The sequence below is a fragment of the Ranitomeya variabilis genome, chromosome 1 (genome assembly GCF_051348905.1).
Source record: "Ranitomeya variabilis isolate aRanVar5 chromosome 1, aRanVar5.hap1, whole genome shotgun sequence".
Classification (NCBI taxonomy): Eukaryota; Metazoa; Chordata; class Amphibia; order Anura; family Dendrobatidae; genus Ranitomeya; species Ranitomeya variabilis.
The window spans coordinates 350,534,018-350,556,658 of record NC_135232.1 but is presented as its reverse complement, the minus strand read 5'-3'; the positions used below and the strand labels follow the sequence as shown (position 1 = coordinate 350,556,658).

The following is a 22,641-nucleotide window of genomic DNA, read 5'->3' as shown; positions in this document are numbered from 1 at the left end:
ATTGATATATATATACAGTGATTAGCATAAATGAGTATATCCCTTTTGAAAAGTAAAATCTTAATCAATATCTCACTAAATAAAAAAATGATTTTCAAAATTTTGACTTAGACTTTGAGCATTTATTTTAAATCAATGACATGAAAGTAAGGTTAATATAACTTTCGTTGCAAAATCTTCAGTTTTACTCAAATTACTGTATATACTTGAGTATAAGCTGAGATTTTCTGGCCATTTTTTAAGGCTGAAAGTGCCCCTCTCAGCTTATACTCGAGTCATTGTCCCAGAGAGTTGGCAGGGGAGGGGGAGAGGCAGGAGCGGCAGCTGTCACATACTCACCTGCTCCCGGTGTGGTCCCTACTTCTCCGATGGTCTCCAGATGCCGACAGTTCTTCCTGTGTTCAGCGGTCACTGGTACCGCTCATTAAAGTAATGAATATGGACGTGACTCCACTTCCATAGGGGTGGAGCACATATTCATTACTTTAATGAGCGGTACCAGTGACCACTGAACACAGGAACAAACTGCCCGTGCCCAGAGACCATCACATCGGAGAAGCTGCCAGGGTACGCGCCGGGAGGGTTAGTATGCCGGGGAGGGTGAACATTGCGTGATATTCACCTGTCCCCGTTCCACCGCTGGGCTCCGTCTTACCCATCCCCCTGCTGTGACGTTCATTTACTGCAGAGATCCGGAAGGCACAGCAGTGCCTGGCGGTGGAACGGGGACAGATGAATATCTCAAGTGTTGGGGGCCTAAGCGACGGGAGGTGAGTATGTCATTTTTTTAATTTGTTGCAGCAGCATATGGGGCATAATATTTTATGGAGCATCTTATGGGGCCATAATCAACCTTTGTGCAGCATTATATGGGACAAATGTTTCTATGGAGCATCTTATGGGGCCATAATCAAGCTTTATGCAGCATTATATTTGGCACATTTTCTATGGAGCATCTTATCGGCCATAATCAACCTTTGTGCAGCATTATATGGGGCAAATGTTTCTATGGAGCATCTTATGGGGTCATAATCAACCTTTATGCAGTATTTTATGGGGCACATTTTATATGGAGCATCTTATGGGCCATAATCAACCTTTATGCAGCAATGTATGGGGCAAATGTTTCTATGGAGCCTCTTATGGGGCCATAATCAACCTTTATGCAGCATTATATGGGCATATTTTTCTATGGTACTCAAAAAGCAATATGTATAGGAATCAAACTCTAGTGTGCATACATATAATCCCTTAAAACTTCATTTTTATTTCTATTCAATATAAAACCCAGACCCAATATAAAAACTAGACATGGATACCACAAATATGGACAAAAAGTCACCAATATATAAACCTGTTATGGTCCTAAATGCACCTACTACTCACGCCTGCCTTGCTGTGGGGGTTGGCACCCTAAGAAACGATTTTTTGGCACCCCCGCTCAACGTTGGGTAGCCCTCTGTCCCCTGCAGTATCCCTCAAACTACAGGTGGGAAAACAATATAGTAAAGAGCAGTGGTGAAAAAAACAGTCAAATAACCAGATATATAATCAATTGGACCTATATAGGTACCTCCACATAATATAACAACGTTCCAAACACACCGCACAAAATGCACTTGTAATACCCTATAGTATATCAACAAGGTATCAGATGATAGCCGTCATGGTCCCAAAATCAACAGCGATACATAAACAATTGGATCAAATCAATAACCAGACAGCAACCAAAGGCCCAATACATGCCAGAAAAACATTTTCTCAATAGATAATTAGGGTCACTTAGCGTGTGTCCATATCTCCCCGAAGCGTTTCCCCGCTCTCACGGTTCATCATGAGGAAGTGATATTCATGATGCCGGATGCTCCATAGATATAAGGCATCAGCCAGCGGTGACCATATGTGAGCTTAAATAGCCCACATCAAATGTGCGTGCCTGAATAGGCCACGCCCCCTCAATGATCTAACGGGATCCTAATCGGGTCAAAATAGTGTTCCGTACCTAAAAATATGTAGATAAAATAAAGTAAAGATTCCCCCGCTCCTAAAGCCTTATACAGATGGGGCTCATATCCCCATACTGTGGCTAAACATTATTCAATAACTTGCCGAAGTCACGCCCGGTACTCATCACGGCTGCTTCATTGAACATCGCTTCTGCGCATGCCTGAGTCCCTCAGACTAAATGAAACGCACCTCCATCTTATTGAGGATCTGCGTGTCATGGGGAGCACGCACACTATTGTTTTGTTTTTTTGTTTGTTTTTCTTTTTCAAACATTTTTATTGAAATTTTCAAAAGTTGAAACAAACAACTGTGAGGAATTTTGAAGTTTTATATGAGGAAAATATGAGATGGAGGAAATAAAAGGGGGGGAAGGGGGGAAAAGGGGGACGATAAATGGTAGGGGACAGAGGGTAAACTGGAGAACTTTAATTCAAGTATTGTCTACTCGTACATGAGTTACTTAAAACCATAACTTAATCCTAAATGGATAGAATCTTTGACAATAGTAACGAATAAAACCTGAAGTCACGTTCAGAAACACAGTTATAACAGGGTTATCAGTGGGTAAAATACCCTAAAAGAGAAGATATTAACAAACAAAACATCAAATACAAGTGACTACCTAGAAAGTTATATTTGGGGGAACAAGAGATTCCATTTATCCCATTTTAAACTATATTTGGATAGATTACCACTTATTACTGCAAATCTATATTCCATGGAGTGGCGCACTATTGTTAACAGGGCATTCCTTAACACCGATACCAGACCCGGATAGATGTATACCCTCGGTCCTAATCTCGGCTACTTCACTAAACATCGCTTCTGCGCATGCCTGAGTGCCCTAGACTAGATGAAACGCACCTCCATCTTATTTATGATCTGCATGTCACGGAGAGCATGCGCACTCCTGTTAACAGGGCACTCCATAGCATCAATGTCCAGATAGGTGTAGTAGGTGGAACGCTCCATCAGTTCTACCAGACTTACTTACTATCTATGAATTTGTATGTTATATATAATACTCCAGTGTACGGTTATCCTCATAAACAACCCGGTTAGGGCAAAGCCAGGAGATACTCAATAAAATGGACCTTATTGTATGCATGGAAACGGCAGGACAATATATATATATATATATATATATATATATATATATATATTATAGTGTCCCTAAAGTCACAAGGGGGAATTTTTATTTAATTCAAAAATAATTATTAGGAACAGAAAACACCCCAAGGTAAGTAAATGCATAAAGTATACTAGATATCAGATAAACCCCTTCAAATAAGGAACATGCTCAAACATGTATAGATATGGAGTTTTAACGGCAGATTCCCTTAAAGATTCTATATACAGTAAATAGACAAATCAAACATTTCAGATGTCATTCTCTCCAAGACACCTCAAATGGGGGTCTAGTATTGTTCCTATATATTAATAAATAACTATAGGAAACACGTGTAGGAAAGAGTCTCATTGAGGTCCATCGGGGACAGTGATTGCATTCGGAAGATCCATTCCGTCTCCCATCTCTGTATGATCTAGTCTAAGTCTCCCTCTCTAGTCTTGGGCCGAATTAGTTCAATCATACTAAAGGTAATATCTCTGAGGTTCCCCCCATGGCAACCGTTCATATGGCGAGCCACCGGTGTGTCGCATTTGTGTCTTATATCGCCTAGGTGCTCGCCTACCCTCACCCTGAGTTCCCTCAGGGTCTTGCCTATGTAGTCTACTGGGCACACACAAGTTGCCTTATAGATCAAGCCAGTAGATTTACAATTCCCAAAGTCTCTTAATGCAAAGACCCTTCCATTTGCTGAACTTTTGAAGGTCTTTCCCTGCGCCATAAATTCACATTTGGTACAGTTCCCACATCTAAAGAAGCCCACCGGTCTTCTCTCTAACCAGGTCCCTGGTTTTACTGGCCTCTGGTATAGACTGTGCACCAGCTGATCCCCTATCGATCTACCCCTTCTATATGTGATACTCGGTTTGGGGGGTATATATTTCTTTAAATTAGGGTCAGCCAGGAGAATTCCCCAGTGCTTTTTCAAAACCTGATAGACCCTCTCCGATCATAAATAACATGGAGGTGCGTTTCATCTAGTCTAGGGCACTCAGGCATGCGCAGAAGTGATGTTTAGTGAAGTAGCCGAGATTAGGACCGAGGGTATACATCTATCCGGGTCTGGTATCGGTGTTAAGGAACGCCCTGTTAACAATAGTGCGCGTGCTCCCCATGACATGTAGATCCTCAATAAGATGGAGGTGTGTTTCATTTAGTCTGGGGGACTCAGGCATGTGCAGAAGCGATGTTCAATGAAGCAGCCGGGATGAGTACCGGGCGTGACTTCGGCGAGGTATTGAATAATGTTTAGCCACCGTATGGGGATATGAGCACCATCTGTATAAGACTTTAGGAGCGGGGCAATCTTTATTTTATTTTATCTACATATTTTTAGGTACGGAACACTATTTTGACCCGATTAGGATCCCCTTGGATCATTGAGGGGGCGTGGCCTATTCAGGCGCCACATTTGATGTGGGCTATTTAAGCTCACATATGGTCACCGCCGGCTGATGCCTTATATCTATGGAGCATCCGGCATCATGAATATCACTTCCTCCTGATGAACCATGAGAGCAGGGAAACGCGTCGGGAAGATACGGACACACGCTAAGTGACCCTAATTATCTATTGAGAAAATCTTTTTCTGGCATGTATTGGGCCTTTGGTTGCTGTCTGGTTATTGATTTGATCCAATTGATTATGTGTCGCTGTTGATTTTGGGACCATGACGGCTATCATCTGATACCTTGTTGATATACTATAGGGTATTACAAGTGCATTTTGTGCTGTGTGTTTGGAACGTTGTTATATTATGTGGAAGTACCTATATAGGTCCAATTGATTATATATCTGGTTATTTGACTGTTTTTTTCACCACTGCTCTTTACTATATTGTTTTCCCACCTGTAGTGTGAGGGATACTGCAGGGGAGAGAGGGCTACCCGACGTTGAGTGGGGGTGCCAAAAAATCGTTTCTTAGGGTGCCAACCCCCACAGCAAGGCAGGCGTGAGTAGTAGGTGCATTTAGGACCATAATAGGTTTATATATTGGTGACTTTTTGTCCATATTTGTGGTATCCATGTCTAGTTTTTATATTGGGTCTGGGTTTTATATTGAATAGAAATAAAAAGTTTTAAGGGATTATATGTACGCACATATTTTTCTATGGCGCATCTCATGGGGCCATAATCAACCTTTATTCAGCATTATATGGGCATATTTTTGTATGGAGCATCTTATGGGGCCCATCATAAATTTATGGAGCATTACATGGGGTGTACTTTACATGGAGCATTATATGGGGCTCCAGATTCAATATGGATATTCAAAAACACTTAACCTACTGATGTCTCTATTAATTTTAATCTATTTCTATTTTTGAAATTTACCAGTAGCTGCTACATTTCCCACCCTAGGCTTATAATCTAGTCATTAAGTTTTCCCAGGTTTTTGTGTCAAAATTAGGGGTCTCGGCTTATACTTGGGTCGGCTTATACTCGAGTATACACGGTAGTTAATGCAAAAATGAATACATCCCACATTGTTGTAAACAACTACATCTAGTATTTTGTATCACCTTCATGATTTTTAAGGCCAGTACCAGCGCTTCTAGGCATGGAATAAACAAGTTGTCAACATATTAAAATATTTGTCTTTTTCCAATCTTTAAGAACTACCTCTTTTAGAACCTGGATGCAAGATGGTGAGTGATGCTTAACTTGTCTCTTTGGAATTCTCCATAGGTGTTATGGTTGAGTTCAGATCAGGAGACATACTTGGCCACTGAATCACTTTCACCCTGGACAGTTATCCAAAACAGATGTGTGTTTTGGATAATTGTGATGTTGGAAAAGTGCACTTCTGCCAAGGAGAAAGAGTGATGGCAGCATCTTCTCTCTCAATGTAAAACAGTACATCTGTGAACTCATCATGATTCTATCAATGAAATGCCGCTCTCGGACATCAGTAGCATTCATGCAGCCCCACATAAGGACATTGACACCATTGTATTTCACTGTAGGCATTATACAATTATAAAAATGGCAGTGTCTTTATGTGGGGCTGCAGGAATATCGCTGTTGTCGGGGAGCTATATTTCCATGATAGTATCTTGAATTCACAGTTGTACTGTTAAATATTGAAAAGGGATATGCTACCATTATTCTGTGTACTTGGTAGACCTGCATTTTTTCTAAATCCATAGTTCCAACACTGAAACATGATGGTGGTAGTGTCTTTTTATGGGGCTGCATGAGTGCTGCTTGTGTTGGGGAGCTACATTTCATTGATGGTATTATGAATTCACAGATGTACTGCTGTATATATATATATATATATATATATATATATATATATATATATATATATATATATGATAAGATGCTACCATTACTCCGTGTTCCTGGTAGACATGCTCTTTTCCAACATGAGAATGATCCAAAACACATATCTGTTGCATTTTTGAAGAACAGGATGAAAGTGATTTAGTGGCCAAGTATGTCTCCTCATATGAACCCAATCAAATACCTATGGATAAATCTGAAGAGATAACTTGAGCCTTACTCTCCATCTAGAATCCAGGGTCTAAAAGAGGTCAGTCTTGAAGAGTGATAAAATAGATGTTGCGATATGTCTCCAATTTGATCATTCCATGCCTAGAAGAATTGTTGCGGTACTTAGAAAAATCATGGAGGTTATACAAATTATAGTCGTTATTTTTGTTGTGTTGTGAATTCATTTATGTATCAACTAATTTGAGTAAAAGTGAATATTTTGTAATGAAAGTTGTATTATTGACATTACTTTCATGTTGTGAGTTAAAACATTTTTCTATAGTCTTTTCAATATTGTAGAAATAGATCTTGTTTTCAGTGAGAATTTGATTCAAATCTTACTTTTCTAAGGGGTGTACTATTTTATTCTGAGCTGTGCATATACACATATATGCATAAAAGAGTATATACCGTATTTTGCAGAATATGCGACCATAAGACGCCACCCAAATTTTGGGGTGGAAAGTAGGAAAAAAAATACTTTCAATAAAATGGTGGTGCATCTCATATCCTCTTTTAATGGTAGATACCTAGGGGTGGCTGCGATAGAGCAGGGTAACAAGAGGTAGGGTTGCTGCTTCAGAAGGCTAGCAGCAGCATGATCTGGGTGATGTTGCAGTGCCTGGAACCTCAGAAGGTGTCAGGGCTGGTGAGTGAGTCCATTTTCCCAATGGTATCCCTATGGTGGGCTTCGGGAAATTGGCCACTCAAGGTGGTGCATGCACAGATTGAGATCTCCGGTGGTCATTTTCCCAAAGTCCACCACAGCGATGCCATAGGGAAAATTGACTCCATTCACTGATGCCAACACCTTCCCAGACACTGCAGCATCCCCCGCTCCTGCCACTGCTAGCCTCCTGAAACAGCGACACAGTTGGTAGGTCATTGGTGACTTTAGTCAGGGCAGTTTCAGTGGAATGGTGTGATCAGAAGCCAGATTGAAAGTGGTTTAAGAGGTAATGGGAGGAGAGGTAGGAGGATGGTTCAAAATTGACATGTTGTTCCAGTAGTTTTGAGGCATAAGGGAGAAGAGATATGAGGCAATAGCTAAACAGAGAGGATAGCTTATGGGAGGGCTCTTTAAGAATTGGTGTGATTGAGGGATGTTTGAAGCATGATGGGAAGACACCAGTTGTTGTTGACAGGATTAAGAGATTGGCTTGGGTTGGGATGAGGTGAGATGGGATTGGGTGAAGTTCACAGATGGTGAGATGTGATTTGGAGAGTAAAGTTTATTTTCTGTAATGGTGGAGATTCTTGTTTTGGAGGCGGAAAGGTGAGTAGTTATGAGGAAGAGCTGTGGGGGCTGTAGGCCAAAGCTTTCTTTGATTTTATCGATCTTCTGCTTGTAGAATGAGGCAAAGTCTTCAGCTGAGAGGAGAGGGAGGAGGCGCTGGGGGACAGAGGAGATAATTGAAAGTATTGAATAGCTGTTTAGGGTTGTGAGACAGGAAGGTTGTGAGGGATGAGAAGTATGTTTGCTTTGCTGCAGTGAGTGTGGACTTGAAAGTAGTGAGGGACTGTTTGAATGCAATGAAGTGCACATTGGAATGGGACTTTTTCTATCTCTGCTTAACAACCCTGGAAGCCCGCCTCAGTTCTTTAGTCAGACTGGTGTTCCAGGGTTGCCTGTTGATTGTGCGTGCTTTGGTATGTGTGAGGGGGGCGAATGATTCCCCCATCAAGGTCAATCAAGAAATAGGAAAGGATAATGGTAATGGGGAATAGATACATCCAAAATGCACTTTAGGTTTCTATACATTTTCCAACATTTACTTTCAGAATTGCTACTTACCCTTAGACCTCAGTCCTGAGCCTCTCTCCTAGCCAAATCACTTGTCATACTTTACAGTGATGAGGGGCAATACACCAAAGCATTGTGCCTGCAATTTTAGATTCTGATTTGGCTTTTATCCTAAATCATATAGCAATACTCGTTAAAGGGTCAATAGTGATTTATAGCATCGCTGCTTCCAACATTTGTCGCTACAGAGTTCATATTTATCTTTACTATTTACTTGTAACACATAGATTTCCATATCATCCCCCCACAATCCACTTTTTCACCCTTCAATAAAATTTGAATCCTTTCTAACCAATCTACACCTTCACTATCTCTTATCTTTACTTTTTACCCCTAGTTTAAATACTCTAACACAAGGTGCACTTTATCTGTACAATACAGATTATACCCCAATGTATAGTCAGCCCAGTGCTGTAGGAGCCCAGATGCTTCTGCTCTACAACAAGCCATGTATTAAACTCCTCAATTTCTCACTGTCTTTTCTGTGTTACACAGGGCAGTATTACAGAGAGTATTATCTTGCAGCTCCTTCTCATCAGCCTGTTGCTTAATTCTTTAAATTTATTCTTATGGATCCTTCACCTAACATTTATTCTGTCATCGGATTAACGTTGAGCACAGGTGGATTAACAGCTGAAACATCACCAAGCACATACATTAATTTATCAACCCATTCCATCATATGATGAAACCTGGCACCATTAAGTTTAAATTGTATTGGTGATCATTATAGAACCCCCTATAAACCTTCCTGCATTAACTTCTTTCTGGGCTATTCTCCTGTCTGTTGGATGAGCAACATCCACTAGGGTTGCCATTTCTTAGACTAATACCCTTGCATAATCACTCAACTTGGCAATTCTGCTTGAATTTACCATAGCAATAGTGGCCTTTCTTTTCTTAGACCTCTTTCAACTACCCCTTACTACTCAGTTACTTGTCTGCTCTTTCTGAGCCACTTTTCAATCCTCCATTAACTCCTTTTTTGTATTCAGTTTAAGATAAAGCATTTATGATGACTCCTAATTCAAGAAGATTGCATTCTTCATTTCCCAAAACAGCCGTCTTACCATCCTTAAGAAACCATTCTATGACACACTCTGTCCAGCTATGACTCCATTGGACTACTTAAAAAACATATGCACCTTAAAGTTCTACATATCTTTTTCATATACAGTCTGAAACATCATTAACTAAAGACTAGTGATGAGCGAGTGTACTTGTCCCAAGCACGCTAGGGTGATCTCCGAGTATTTGTTAGTGTTCGGAAATTAAGTTTTCATCACCTCAGCTGAATGATTTACAGCTATTAGCCAGGCTGAGTACATGTGGGGGTTGCCTGGTTGCTAGGGAATCCTCACATGTAATCAAGCAGGCTAGTTGCTGTAAATCATTCAGCTGAGGTGATGAAAACTTAATCTTCGAACACTAACAAATACTCGGAGATCATCCGAGTGTGCTCGGGAAAACCCAAGCAACGAGTACACTCACTCATCACTACTAAAGACACAACGTTAACTGTCAAATCATTATAATGCTATTGTTTGCATCTCATTATAGATATTTTCCTCAATCTTTCAAACAGTTGAATATTTCCTGGTATTAAAACTTTTGTTCATCCCTTGGGCTGAGTGGATTGAAATATGGCATGGGCTGCTTCATCATTACCATCTAAAATTTACAAAAATGCTGAATGTTTTTAGCTTTAGTTCATGTTATGTGTTCAAACTTTATATCTGCAGTATCCTCAAAGATAACGATGCACTAAATAAAAATTTATACTGTATTTGTTTTACATTTATGACTAAGTAAATGGAAGGCTAAAACTAAATTCTTTCTAACCAAAATTAGCATAAATTGTTTATTAAATGAGCAGTATAGTGAAATGAATAATATCTCTAATTTCAGCTCCAACAGATGTTGTTTTCTCATTTGATGTTGGGAATGGCCCCTTAGAGGTTCGAGTAAGCTCACCAACTCATTTAAATGACTCCCAATGGCATTTTGTCAAAGCTGAGAGAAACATTAAGGAAGCCTCTCTTCAAGTGGACAATGTACCCCAAAAAACATACATTACCCCTTCCGATGGGCACATACGTTTACAGCTTTACAGTCAGCTTTTCATAGGTAAGTTCTGAAATAAACTATTTCGATAAAGGGTTAATAACATTTTACTTATGTATTATTGCAATGCAAAAGGAAGCAAAAAGATTTAACAAACCTTTTGGGAGCTAAGATAAAAATATAAATAATAAAACTTTTTTAATAATTGAAAATATTTCACATTGAATTACTGAATTACTATAGTTAATATATTTACTATTTTTTTTATTATTAGTGTTTTGCTCCCATCCAACGGCAATTAAATAATTTGCTTTTTTCTTCTTTCTTCCCCCCAAATATTATAGAATACATTATCTGTAATCCAAAATGGCATCAATAGAAGCTACACTTGCACACTGTTAGGCGCTGGGATTCTCCCGCTGCACAGGGTAGATCCCAAGTCTTGTCTGCCTCTGCGGTCTACCATTCGGGTTCAGCAGCTGCGGGTGCTGCTGAGCATAGACATCAGTCCCAGTGTCTTGCTCAGGTTCGTGGTGTATGCTTGGTTACTGCTGGCTCTCCAGCCAAGCCCTTAGTAACCAGCAATATTCAGGTGCAGTCCAGCACTCTGGAGTCTAAGTCTGGAGATCACCATACTGAGCATGTCCTTGAGGTGGCATCTTCTCATTGGTGGTTGAACATCAGCTGCTCTGGTGATATGGCAGTGCGGGATTGGTCCACGGGCAAGGTCCTGTCCGACTGGACATAAGCCTAGTGTATAAAGGGTTCTCTACACTGTGTTCCAAATTATTATGCACAAAGAGTTTAGGAGTGATAAGGTTAGAATTTTTTTGTTTGTCATTTAAACTCATTGATGGTGCTGTGTGTCAGGGCTCTTTATATCACTGAAAGCAATTGCATATACCTGTGCAAATTAGTTTAGCAGGTGTGTCCAAATAAAGGCAAGACTACTTAAGAAGGCTGTTCCACATTATTAAGCAGCCTACATTTTTTGCCAAAATGGGCAAGAAAAAGGATGTGTCGGCTGCTGAGAAGCAACAAATTGTGGAGTATTTAGGTCAAGGCATGACTACAATCAACATTGCCAAGACACTTCATCGTGATCATCGCACAATCAAGAAGTATGTAGCTGATTCCCAGCACACACGTGTGCGTGCTGATAAGGAAAAATTGAGGACTCTTTCCAACAGGCAATTATGTAAGGTTAAAAGAGCAGCTGCAAAAATGCCTTGTCATAGCAGCAGACAAGTTTTTGAAGCTGCTGGTGCCTCCAACGTCCCCAGAACAACAAGATGCAGGGTCCTTCAGAGGTGCGTAAGCCATCCTGTCGACCACCTCTATCCACTGCACACAAGCAGAAACGGCTCCAGTGGGCCAAACAATACATGAAGACTGACTTCCAAACTGTTTTGTTCACCGATGAGTGCTGTGCAACGCTCGATGGTCCAGATGGATGGAGTGGAGGATGGCTGGTTGATGGACACCCCATGAAAACACGGCTAAGGCACCAACAAGGAGGAGGTGGAGTAATGTTTTGGGCTGGAATCATGGGGAGAGAGATTGTTGGCCCCTTTATGATCCCTGAAGGGGTAAAGATGAACTCCATAATCTATGTGGAGTTTCTAAAACAACACTTCCTGCCATGGTTCAAGAGGAAGAACCGTGCTTTCCGCAGCAAGATCATTTTCATGCATGATAATGCACCGTCTCATGCTGCAAAAAACACATCTGCATCTCTGGCTGCTATGGGCATAAAAGAGGACAAACTTATGGTGTGGCCACCATTTTCCCCTGACCTCAACCCCATTGAGAACCTCTGGAGCATCATCAAAAGGAGTGTCTATGATGGCGGGATGCAGTTCACATCTAAGCAACAGCTCTGGGAGGGTATTCTGTCCACATGCAAAACAATTGAAGCAGAAACCATCCAAAAACTGACAAATTCAATGGACGAGAGAGTTCAGAAGCTTCTTTCGAACAAGGGGTCCTATGTGCAAATGTAACATCACCTAGAATAAAGTTTTCACTTGAAAACTGTTTGATTTCATTTTGTAATAAGCTGATAATGTTTATAACTTCACAATTGACCATTTTTTTGTTCAAAATAAAAAAAAAGGTTGAAAACTCTGCTGTGCATAATAATTTGGAACATGCATTTTGAGTGTTTATTTTTTTTAAAAAGATTTCATAGGCAGTTTGTTCCAAAACATTGCTATTACACTAGAATAGTAGATGACTGGAAAATAACAATGACTGCAATTCAGATAGGTAATTTAGAGAAAATATGAGGAAATATTATTTGCATAATAATTTGGAACACAGTGTAATATCATTTTATGTATGGTTATGTGAGTGGAGTCTCTACCACTCTGTCTGCAAGTGGCGGGTGTCTGTTTAGCTTGGTACTGTACACTTAGGAGGCAGCTAGAATCTGTGGGGGCAATTAGCCGTTGGCTTAGCATCTGATTTCTACATGTGTGCGGTTAGCACAGTAGAGTTCCAGAGCAAGCACAACCCTAGTCAGGGTATTGAAGGGAACCTGTCACCTGAATTTGGCGGGACAGGTTTGCGGTCATATGGGCGGGGTTTTCGGGTGTTTGATTCACCCTTTCCTTACCCGCTGGCTGCATGCTGGCCGCAATATTGGGTTGAAGTTCATGCAGTGTCCTCCGTAGTACACGCCTGCGCAAGGCAATCTTGCCAAAAAGCATTAGTGCGCCAGCGCACTATATCCCGGAACACAGCGAAATACTTCCGGGACATAGTGCGCCGGCGCATGCGCACTAATGCTTTTCGGCCTTGCCCACAGTTGGGCAAAGCATACTGCGCGTGCACAAGCCAAGATTGCCTTGCGCAGGCGTGTACTACGGAGGACACAGCATGAACTTCAACCCAATATTGCGGCCAGCATGTAGCCAGCGGGTAAGGAAAGGGTGAATCAAACACCCGAAAACCCTGCCTGTTGTGAAATTGGATTTTGGGCTCCCCCGGTGGCCACTGGTGGAATTGAACTGGTGTGCATCATCCTCTCTGTTCACCTGTTTCCATCAGGATGTGGGAGTCGCTATTTAGCCTTGCTCCTCTGTCACTTCCATGCCGGTCAACATTGTAATCAGAAGCCTTTCTGTGCATGTTCCTGCTGCTAGACAACTCCCAGCTAAGTTGGACTTAGTCCTTGTTTGTTTTTGCATTTTGTTCCAGTTCACAGCTGTAGTTTCGTTTCTGTGTCTGGAAAGCTCTTGTGATCTGAAATTGCCACTCTGATGTTATGAGTTAATACTAGAGTCTTAAAGTAATTTCAGGATGGTATTTTGATAGGGTTTTCAGCTGACCATGAAAGTGCCCTTTCTGTCTTCCTGCTATCTAGTAAGCGGACTTCAATTTTGCTAAACCTATTTTCATACTACGTTTGTCATTTCATCTAAAATCACCGCCAATATTTGTGGGGGCCTCTGTCTGCCTTTCGGGGAAATTTCTCTAGAGGTGAGCCAGGACTATATTTTCCTCTGCCAGGATTAGTTAGTCCTCCGGCCGGCGCTGGGCGTCTAGGGATAAAACGCAGGCTACGCTACCCGGCTACTGTTAGTTGTGCGGCAGGTTTAGTTCATGGTCAGTTTAGTTTCCATCCTTCCAAGAGCTAGTTCTTATGTTTGCTGGGCTATGTTCTCTTGCCATTGAGAACCATAACAGTTTGACCGGCCCAAAAAGGGTTAAATTAATTGACAGAGAAAGGAGAGAAAAGAGAAGTCTGCTGAAGATTTTTTTTTTTTTTCTCAGTTCTGAGTGTGCTTGTAATTGAATCTCTTGCAAGTCTGCCTATATTGCAGCCTTTCTCTCTCTCTCTCCTTCTAATCCTGGAATGGCTCTGTGTTCACCTGTTTAAAATGGATATTCAGAGTTTAGCTGCAGGTTTGAATAATCTCACCACGAAAGTTCAAAACTTACAAGATTTTGTTGTTCATGTTCCTATATCTGAACCTAGAATTCCTTTGCCTGAATTTTTCTCGGGGAATAGATCTTGCTTTCAAAATTTCAAAAATAATTGCAAGTTGTTTTTGTCCCTGAAATCTCGCTCTGCTGGAGATCCTGCTCAGCAGGTCAGGATTGTGATTTCTTTGCTCCGGGGCGACCCTCAGGATTGGGCTTTTGCATTGGCTCCAGGGGATCCTGCGTTGCTCAATGTGGATGCGTTTTTTCTGGCCTTGGGGTTGCTTTATGAGGAACCTCAGTTGGAACTTCAGGCGGAAAAGGCCTTGATGTCCCTATCTCAGGGGCAAGACGAAGCTGAAATATACTGCCAGAAATTCCGTAAATGGGCTGTGCTTACTCAGTGGAATGAGTGCGCCCTGGCGGCGAATTTCAGAGAGGGTCTCTCTGATGCCATTAAGGATGTTATGGTGGGGTTCCCTGTGCCTGCGGGTCTAAATGAGTCCATGACAATGGCTATCCAGATCGATAGGCGTCTGCGGGAGCGCAAACCTGTGCACCATTTGGCGGTGTCTACTGAGAAGACGCCAGTGAATATGCAATGTGATAGAATTCTGTCCAGAAGTGAACGGCAGAATTTTAGACGAAAAAATGGGTTGTGCTTCTATTGCAGTGATTCAACTCATGTTATATCAGCATGCTCTAAGCGTACTAAGAAGCTTGATAAGTCTGTTTCAATTGGCACTTTACAGTCTAAGTTTATTCTATCTGTGACCCTGATTTGTTCTTTATCATCTATTACCGCGGATGCCTATGTCGACTCTGGCGCCGCTTTGAGTCTTATGGATTGGTCCTTTGCCAAACGCTGTGGGTATGATTTGGAGCCTCTTGAAACTCCTATACCCCTGAAGGGGATTGACTCCACCCCATTGGCTAGCAATAAACCACAATACTGGACACAAGTAACTATGCGGATTAATCCGGATCACCAGGAGATTATTCGCTTTCTTGTGCTGTATAACCTACATGATGTGTTGGTGCTTGGATTGCCATGGCTGCAATCTCATAACCCAGTCCTTGACTGGAAGGCTATGTCTGTGTTAAGCTGGGGATGTAAGGGGACGCATGGGGACGTACCTGTGGTTTCCATTTCATCATCTATTCCCTCTGAGATTCCTGAATTCTTGACTGAATATCGTGACGTTTTTGAAGAACCTAAGCTTGGTTCATTACCTCCGCACCGGGAGTGCGATTGTGCCATAGATTTGATTCCGGGTAGTAAATACCCTAAGGGTCGTTTATTTAATCTGTCTGTGCCTGAACATGCTGCTATGCGAGAATATATAAAGGAGTCCTTGGAAAAGGGACATATTTGTCCTTCGTCATCTCCCTTAGGAGCCGGTTTTTTCTTTGTGGCTAAGAAAGATGGCTCTTTGAGGCCGTGCATTGATTATCGGCTTTTGAATAAAATCACGGTTAAATATCAATATCCGTTGCCACTGCTGACTGATTTGTTTGCTCGCATAAAGGGGGCCAAGTGGTTCTCTAAGATAGATCTTCGTGGGGCGTATAATTTGGTGCGAATTAAGCAGGGGGATGAGTGGAAAACCGCATTTAATACGCCCGAGGGCCACTTTGAGTATTTGGTGATGCCTTTTGGTCTTTCAAATGCCCCTTCAGTCTTTCAGTCCTTTATGCATGACATTTTCCGTGATTATTTGGATAAATTTATGATTGTGTATCTGGATGATATTTTGATTTTTTCGGATGACTGGGACTCTCATGTCCAGCAGGTCAGGAGGGTTTTTCAGGTTTTGCGGTCTAATTCCTTGTGTGTGAAGGGTTCTAAGTGCGTTTTTGGGGTTCAAAAGATTTCCTTTTTGGGATATATTTTTTCCCCCTCTTCCATCGAGATGGATCCTGTCAAGGTTCAGGCTATTTGTGATTGGACGCAACCCTCTTCTCTTAAGAGTCTTCAGAAATTTTTGGGCTTTGCTAACTTTTATCGTCGATTTATTGCTGGTTTTTCTGATGTTGTTAAACCATTGACTGATTTGACTAAGAAGGGTGCTGATGTTGCTGATTGGTCCCCTGCTGCTGTGGAGGCCTTTCGGGAGCTTAAGCGCCGCTTTTCTTCCGCCCCTGTGTTGCGTCAGCCTGATGTTGCTCTTCCTTTTCAGGTTGAGGTCGACGCTTCTGAAATCGGAGCTGGGGCGGTTTTGTCGCAGAGAAGTTCCGATTGCTCCGTGATGAGACCTTGTGCTTTTTTCTCGCGTAAATTTGCGCCCGCTGAGCGGAATTATAATGTTGGGAATCGGGAGCTTTTGGCCATGAAGTGGGCTTTTGAGGAGTGGCGTCATTGGCTTGAGGGGGCTAGACATCAGGTGGTGGTATTGACTGACCACAAAAATCTAATTTATCTTGAGTCCGCCAGACACCTGAATCCTAGACAGGCGCGCTGGTCGTTGTTTTTCTCTCGGTTTAATTTTGTGGTGTCCTACCTGCCGGGTTCTAAGAGTGTTAGGGCGGATGCCCTTTCTAGGAGTTTTGAGCCTGACTCCCCTGGTAATTCTGAACCTACAGGTATCCTTAAGGATGGAGTGATATTGTCTGCCGTTTCTCCAGACCTGCGGCGGGCCTTGCAGGAGTTTCAGGCGGATAGACCTGATCGTTGCCCACCTGGTAGACTGTTTGTTCCTGATGATTGGACCAGTAAAGTCATTTCTGAGGTTCATTCTTCTGCGTTGGCAGGTCATCCTGGAATCTTTGGTACCAGGGATTTGGTGGCAAGGTCCTTCTGGTGGCCTTCCCTGTCTCGAGATGTGCGAGGCTTCGTGCAGTCTTGTGACGTTTGTGCTCGGGCCAAGCCTTGTTGTTCTCGGGCTAGTGGATTGTTGTTGCCCTTGCCTATCCCGAAGAGGCCCTGGACGCACATCTCGATGGATTTTATTTCGGATCTTCCTGTTTCTCGGAAGATGTCTGTCATCTGGGTGGTGTGTGATCGTTTCTCTAAGATGGTCCATTTGGTTCCCCTGCCTAAGTTGCCTTCTTCTTCCGAGTTGGTTCCTCTGTTTTTTCAAGATGTGGTCCGTTTGCATGGTATTCCGGAGAATATCGTTTCTGACAGAGGTACCCAATTCGTGTCTAGATTTTGGCGAGCATTCTGTGCTAGGATGGGCATAGATTTGTCTTTCTCGTCTGCTTTCCATCCTCAGACTAATGGCCAGACCGAGCGGACGAATCAGACCTTGGAGACATATTTGAGGTGTTTTGTGTCTGCAGATCAGGATGATTGGGTTGCTTTTTTGCCTTTAGCGGAGTTTGCCCTCAATAATCGGGCCAGCTCTGCCACCTTGGTGTCTCCCTTTTTCTGTAATTCGGGGTTTCATCCTCGATTTTCTTCTGGTCAGGTGGAATCTTCGGATTGTCCTGGAGTGGATGCTGTGGTGGAGAGGTTGCATCAGATTTGGGGGCAGGTAGTGGACAATTTGAAGTTGTCCCAGGAGAAGACTCAGCTTTTTGCCAACCGCCGGCGTCGGGTTGGTCCTCGGCTTTGTGTTGGGGACTTGGTGTGGTTGTCTTCTCGTTTTGTCCCTATGAGGGTTTCTTCTCCCAAGTTTAAGCCTCGGTTCATCGGCCCGTACAAGATATTGGAGATTCTTAACCCTGTGTCCTTCCGTTTGGACCTCCCTGCATCTTTTTCTATTCATAATGTTTTTCATCGGTCATTATTGCGCAGGTATGAGGTACCGGTTGTGCCTTCCGTTGAGCCTCCTGCTCCGGTGTTGGTTGAGGGCGAGTTGGAGTACGTTGTGGAAAAAATCTTGGACTCCCGTGTTTCCAGACGGAAACTCCAGTATCTGGTCAAATGGAAGGGATACGGTCAGGAGGATAATTCTTGGGTGACTGCCTATGATGTTCATGCCTCCGATTTGGTCCGTGCCTTTCATAGGGCTCATCCTGATCGCCCTGGTGGTTCTGGTGAGGGTTCGGTGCCCGCTCCTTGAGGGGGGGGTACTGTTGTGAAATTGGATTTTGGGCTCCCCCGGTGGCCACTGGTGGAATTGAACTGGTGTGCATCATCCTCTCTGTTCACCTGTTTCCATCAGGATGTGGGAGTCGCTATTTAGCCTTGCTCCTCTGTCACTTCCATGCCGGTCAACATTGTAATCAGAAGCCTTTCTGTGCATGTTCCTGCTGCTAGACAACTCCCAGCTAAGTTGGACTTAGTCCTTGTTTGTTTTTGCATTTTGTTCCAGTTCACAGCTGTAGTTTCGTTTCTGTGTCTGGAAAGCTCTTGTGATCTGAAATTGCCACTCTGATGTTATGAGTTAATACTAGAGTCTTAAAGTAATTTCAGGATGGTATTTTGATAGGGTTTTCAGCTGACCATGAAAGTGCCCTTTCTGTCTTCCTGCTATCTAGTAAGCGGACCTCAATTTTGCTAAACCTATTTTCATACTACGTTTGTCATTTCATCTAAAATCACCGCCAATATTTGTGGGGGCCTCTGTCTGCCTTTCGGGGAAATTTCTCTAGAGGTGAGCCAGGACTATATTTTCCTCTGCCAGGATTAGTTAGTCCTCCGGCCGGCGCTGGGCGTCTAGGGATAAAACGCAGGCTACGCTACCCGGCTACTGTTAGTTGTGCGGCAGGTTTAGTTCATGGTCAGTTTAGTTTCCATCCTTCCAAGAGCTAGTTCTTATGTTTGCTGGGCTATGTTCTCTTGCCATTGAGAACCATAACACCTGCCCATATGACCGCAAACCTGTCCCACCAAATTCAGGTGACAGGTTCCCTTTAAGCTCATAGCATCTGTTCCGTTTCTTTGTGCGAGTGACACAGCTCAGTTGCAGAGCAACTCTTTAGTTTGTGTGTGAATGCCACAGCTCAGTTGCAGAGCATTTGTTCTGTTTCTGTGTGCGAGTGACACAACTCAGTTGCAGAGCATCTTTTGTTTCTGTGTGCGAGTGACACAGCTCAGTTGCAGAGCATCTCTTTTGTTTCTGTGTGTGAGTGACACAACTCAGTTGCAGAGATTCTGTTTTGTTTCTGTGTGCGAGTTCACTTCACGTGCTGTACACATTGAGTTGACGTTCAACCCAGTGTTTACGGGCATTCGCTCGCCGTGTATTCTGTCATTTTTCACTAGCAGCAGTTTTTCATCTCTGCACGCTGGACCCCGGGTGACAATTTTATTATTTATTTTATTTAGCACAATCCGTCAACCCTAACACACACTACTTTACATCTACAGAAGCTTTTATGACATTTCATTCTAAATATGAAGGCATTGTTATAATATTGGTTCATTAGCTGCTGCTGGACAAGCTTCCATTTTTCATACCTTTGTAGACCTTGGTATGTGCAATGGGGCCTTGTCATACTGCAACATAAAAGGGTCTTCCCAAAATTGTTCCCACAAATTTGAAAGCATACTTGTCTAAAATTTCTTGGTATGCTGAAACAATAAGATTTCTCTTTAATAGAATTAAGAGGCCTTGTGCAGCCTCAAAAACAACCCACCTTTTTCAGCAAATCTTAAAGTTGGCAATATGCAGTCATGCAGATAACATTCTTTTGGCATTCACTAAGCCCTGACTTGTTCATTATAGAGAAGAGCAAATTGATTTGTTTTTAATCAAAACCATGTAGAATTTTTGAACATATGCAGGACATGGTAAATTTTGAACTATTTACTACGGGGTTGGAAAAAAAATCCAGCTTACATTTTAGGTGCAATATTTTATCAGAGAATGTTCAAATGACTTCAGCCTTGGTCAGATGGGCTTCTGTGTAATGCCTTGTAGCTATCACATTTGGAGATGGGCGAAACCGAACAGTAAAGTTTGGGGTCCATAACAAACATCTACTGTTCAGGCATGGATTCCAAACACGGACTTCACCAGGAAGTCCATGTTACTGTTCAGGATCGGCCCCCTGAACAACGGGTGTTTCTTGTACTGTCATGCACATAACAGTGCGGCAAAAACTGCCTCTGATCAGCGGTAACATCATTACTGCCGGTCAGACAGCCACGTTGCCTACACTGTCAAATGACAGCATAAACCTGCAGCTGTGATCAGAGGTAAAAAGTACACCTCCAGTCATTGGCATCGGCTGATGAAACTACTGCTCCCATCAGCCTATGCCTGCTGCCTCTAGTAACAGCTAGAACAGGCAGCAGCTGAGAGCATTCATCAGCCAGTTCCTGCACTCTAATTATATAATTTAAAAAAAAACACTGTGGGTTCCCTTGTATTTTTAACCTCCGTGAGATCATTGCCAGCACAGTGAGAAAAGAAAAATCTAATAGATGAGCCTTTTCTGAGTGGCTGTGGGCTGCTATTTTTAGGCTGGGGGCAATATCCATGGCTCCTTACCAGCCTGAGAATGCAATCAACTAGCTGTCTGCTTTAGCTTGGCTGATTTTTAAATAATTTTAAAAAAATGGCGTGGAGACCCTTCTATTTTTTATAACAACCTTGCTAAAATTGACAGCTGAAGAATGCAGCCCCCAGCTATCAGTTTTGCCTGGCTGGTTATCAAAAATACAGGGGAATCCACACAATATTTTTTTTAATTATTTAAAGCGCAGGCGCCAGCTCCTGAATACTCCCATCAGTCACAGTTATTAGCGCAGCAGGTGTAGGCTGATTGGAGCAGTAGTCCTATCAGTCAATGCCAGTTAACTTTTTACCTCCTCTGTGTGTCTAGCAGCAGCAGCCAGAGAGAGGAGTGCTCCGCCCGGGGAGTACTAGCATCGTGCAGTCCAGCGTCCACCATCTCCCGCCATCAGCAGCAGGGATTAGAGAGGCAAAGTGATGTGCAGTGTGTGCCTGGTGATTACAGAGAGAGGTGCAGTGTACTAGTGACTACCACAAAGCAAGGCACGTGAGTACATCACAAGTGCCCCATAAGAGTGACCGGGGACAGGACAGACCCTTGCACCCTGACTGGGCCATTATAGATTTGCCGAGCCATGTTGGGCTCATACAAGACTGTGGCCCTTACCCTGGTAAGAATCTACAGCAGGGACCAGTGAGTGCTTCTGTCCCAGAGCATCCATACAGTGTAGACCTGTGCCCAAGCACTGCCACCACTGACAGAGACTGTGAGGAGAACATGCATGGGCCACGTCAGGCTCAGACAATGCCATGGCCCACGCTCTACTGGCCACATCAGTATGTGGACTAGGGCTCAGCGGAAGGTTCCGGAGACCGACCACTGCTGCAAGAAGATGGGGAATTGATGCCCACAGGACCTTCAGACAAAAGAAACTGTGCCAGCTGTTGTTGGCATTAACCATTTCATGGACTTAGGAATCATTGACTCTCATCAAAACTGCCGTTGCTAGTACCGTTACTCTTCACCACTCCCTATCCTTTACCATTGAACTGTTTTGTCCCCTGCTTAACCCTTTACCTCCCTGCATGGAGTATTTCTCTGTTAATAAACTTAACCCTTGCTCTTCCTCCTGTCCGTCACTGCATCCCGCGTTTCTACGATTCTTACACTAGCGCGGGTTCAGTCTCTGAGTATAAAGCGCGGCAATTGTAACAGTGCCCTTGGCCCTGACTAACACTGGCTTTGCATTAGAGATGGCTGTCAGCTTATGCCTAGGGCACAGTTAAAGCTGTGGCTCTGTATTCTAAGAAAGGTAACTGAACAAGCACTGGTGCCACCACTCATGACTGAAACGAATGCTGTAAGACAGAGTAAAGTTCAATTTCTCTCCACAACATTCAGCTACATGCAGGCCCCGGACAGGTTAGTAATGCTTTTAACCTGCAGATTAACCCCATATCTGCAGGATAATAGCATTTTTTCAGGTGACAGCTTCCCTTTAAACAAGCATTTGGTTACTGCCAGTTACCAAGTTACCATCCTTTTACACCAAAACAATATATGTTGAGGTTATTTTCATATTAATAAGGCTTTGTTGGTGTTTACGAGCTTGAAAGAGGTTAAATATAGTCCCATGTGACCCCAGAGTGTTATACATAACTTTTAGAGATTGCAAATCACTGCCCAAAAGATTTACTCATTTCTATTGTTTATTCCAAAAACAAAGACAATTTTTGGAAGAAAAGCTACTGCTTTTTAATTTTCAAAACATCCATTTTCCAATTTTTGACTTCTGCATGTCAAAAAGCCATGGCTTCTTTGAGTACACTGGATATGTGTAAGCACCAGCATGTTAGGCATAATT

General features: G+C 42.7%; 1 protein-coding gene across 1 annotated transcript in view; it reads left to right on the top strand.

The window, feature by feature from the left end:
* LOC143818487 (contactin-associated protein-like 4) overlaps window positions 1–22,641 on the top strand; it is a 696,988-nt gene that overhangs the window by 576,281 nt on the left and 98,066 nt on the right. The window contains exon 17 of the mRNA XM_077299784.1: window positions 10,347–10,565. Within this exon, the coding sequence (XP_077155899.1) occupies window positions 10,347–10,565 (219 nt within the window). The remainder of the gene's footprint in view (window positions 1–10,346; window positions 10,566–22,641) is intronic.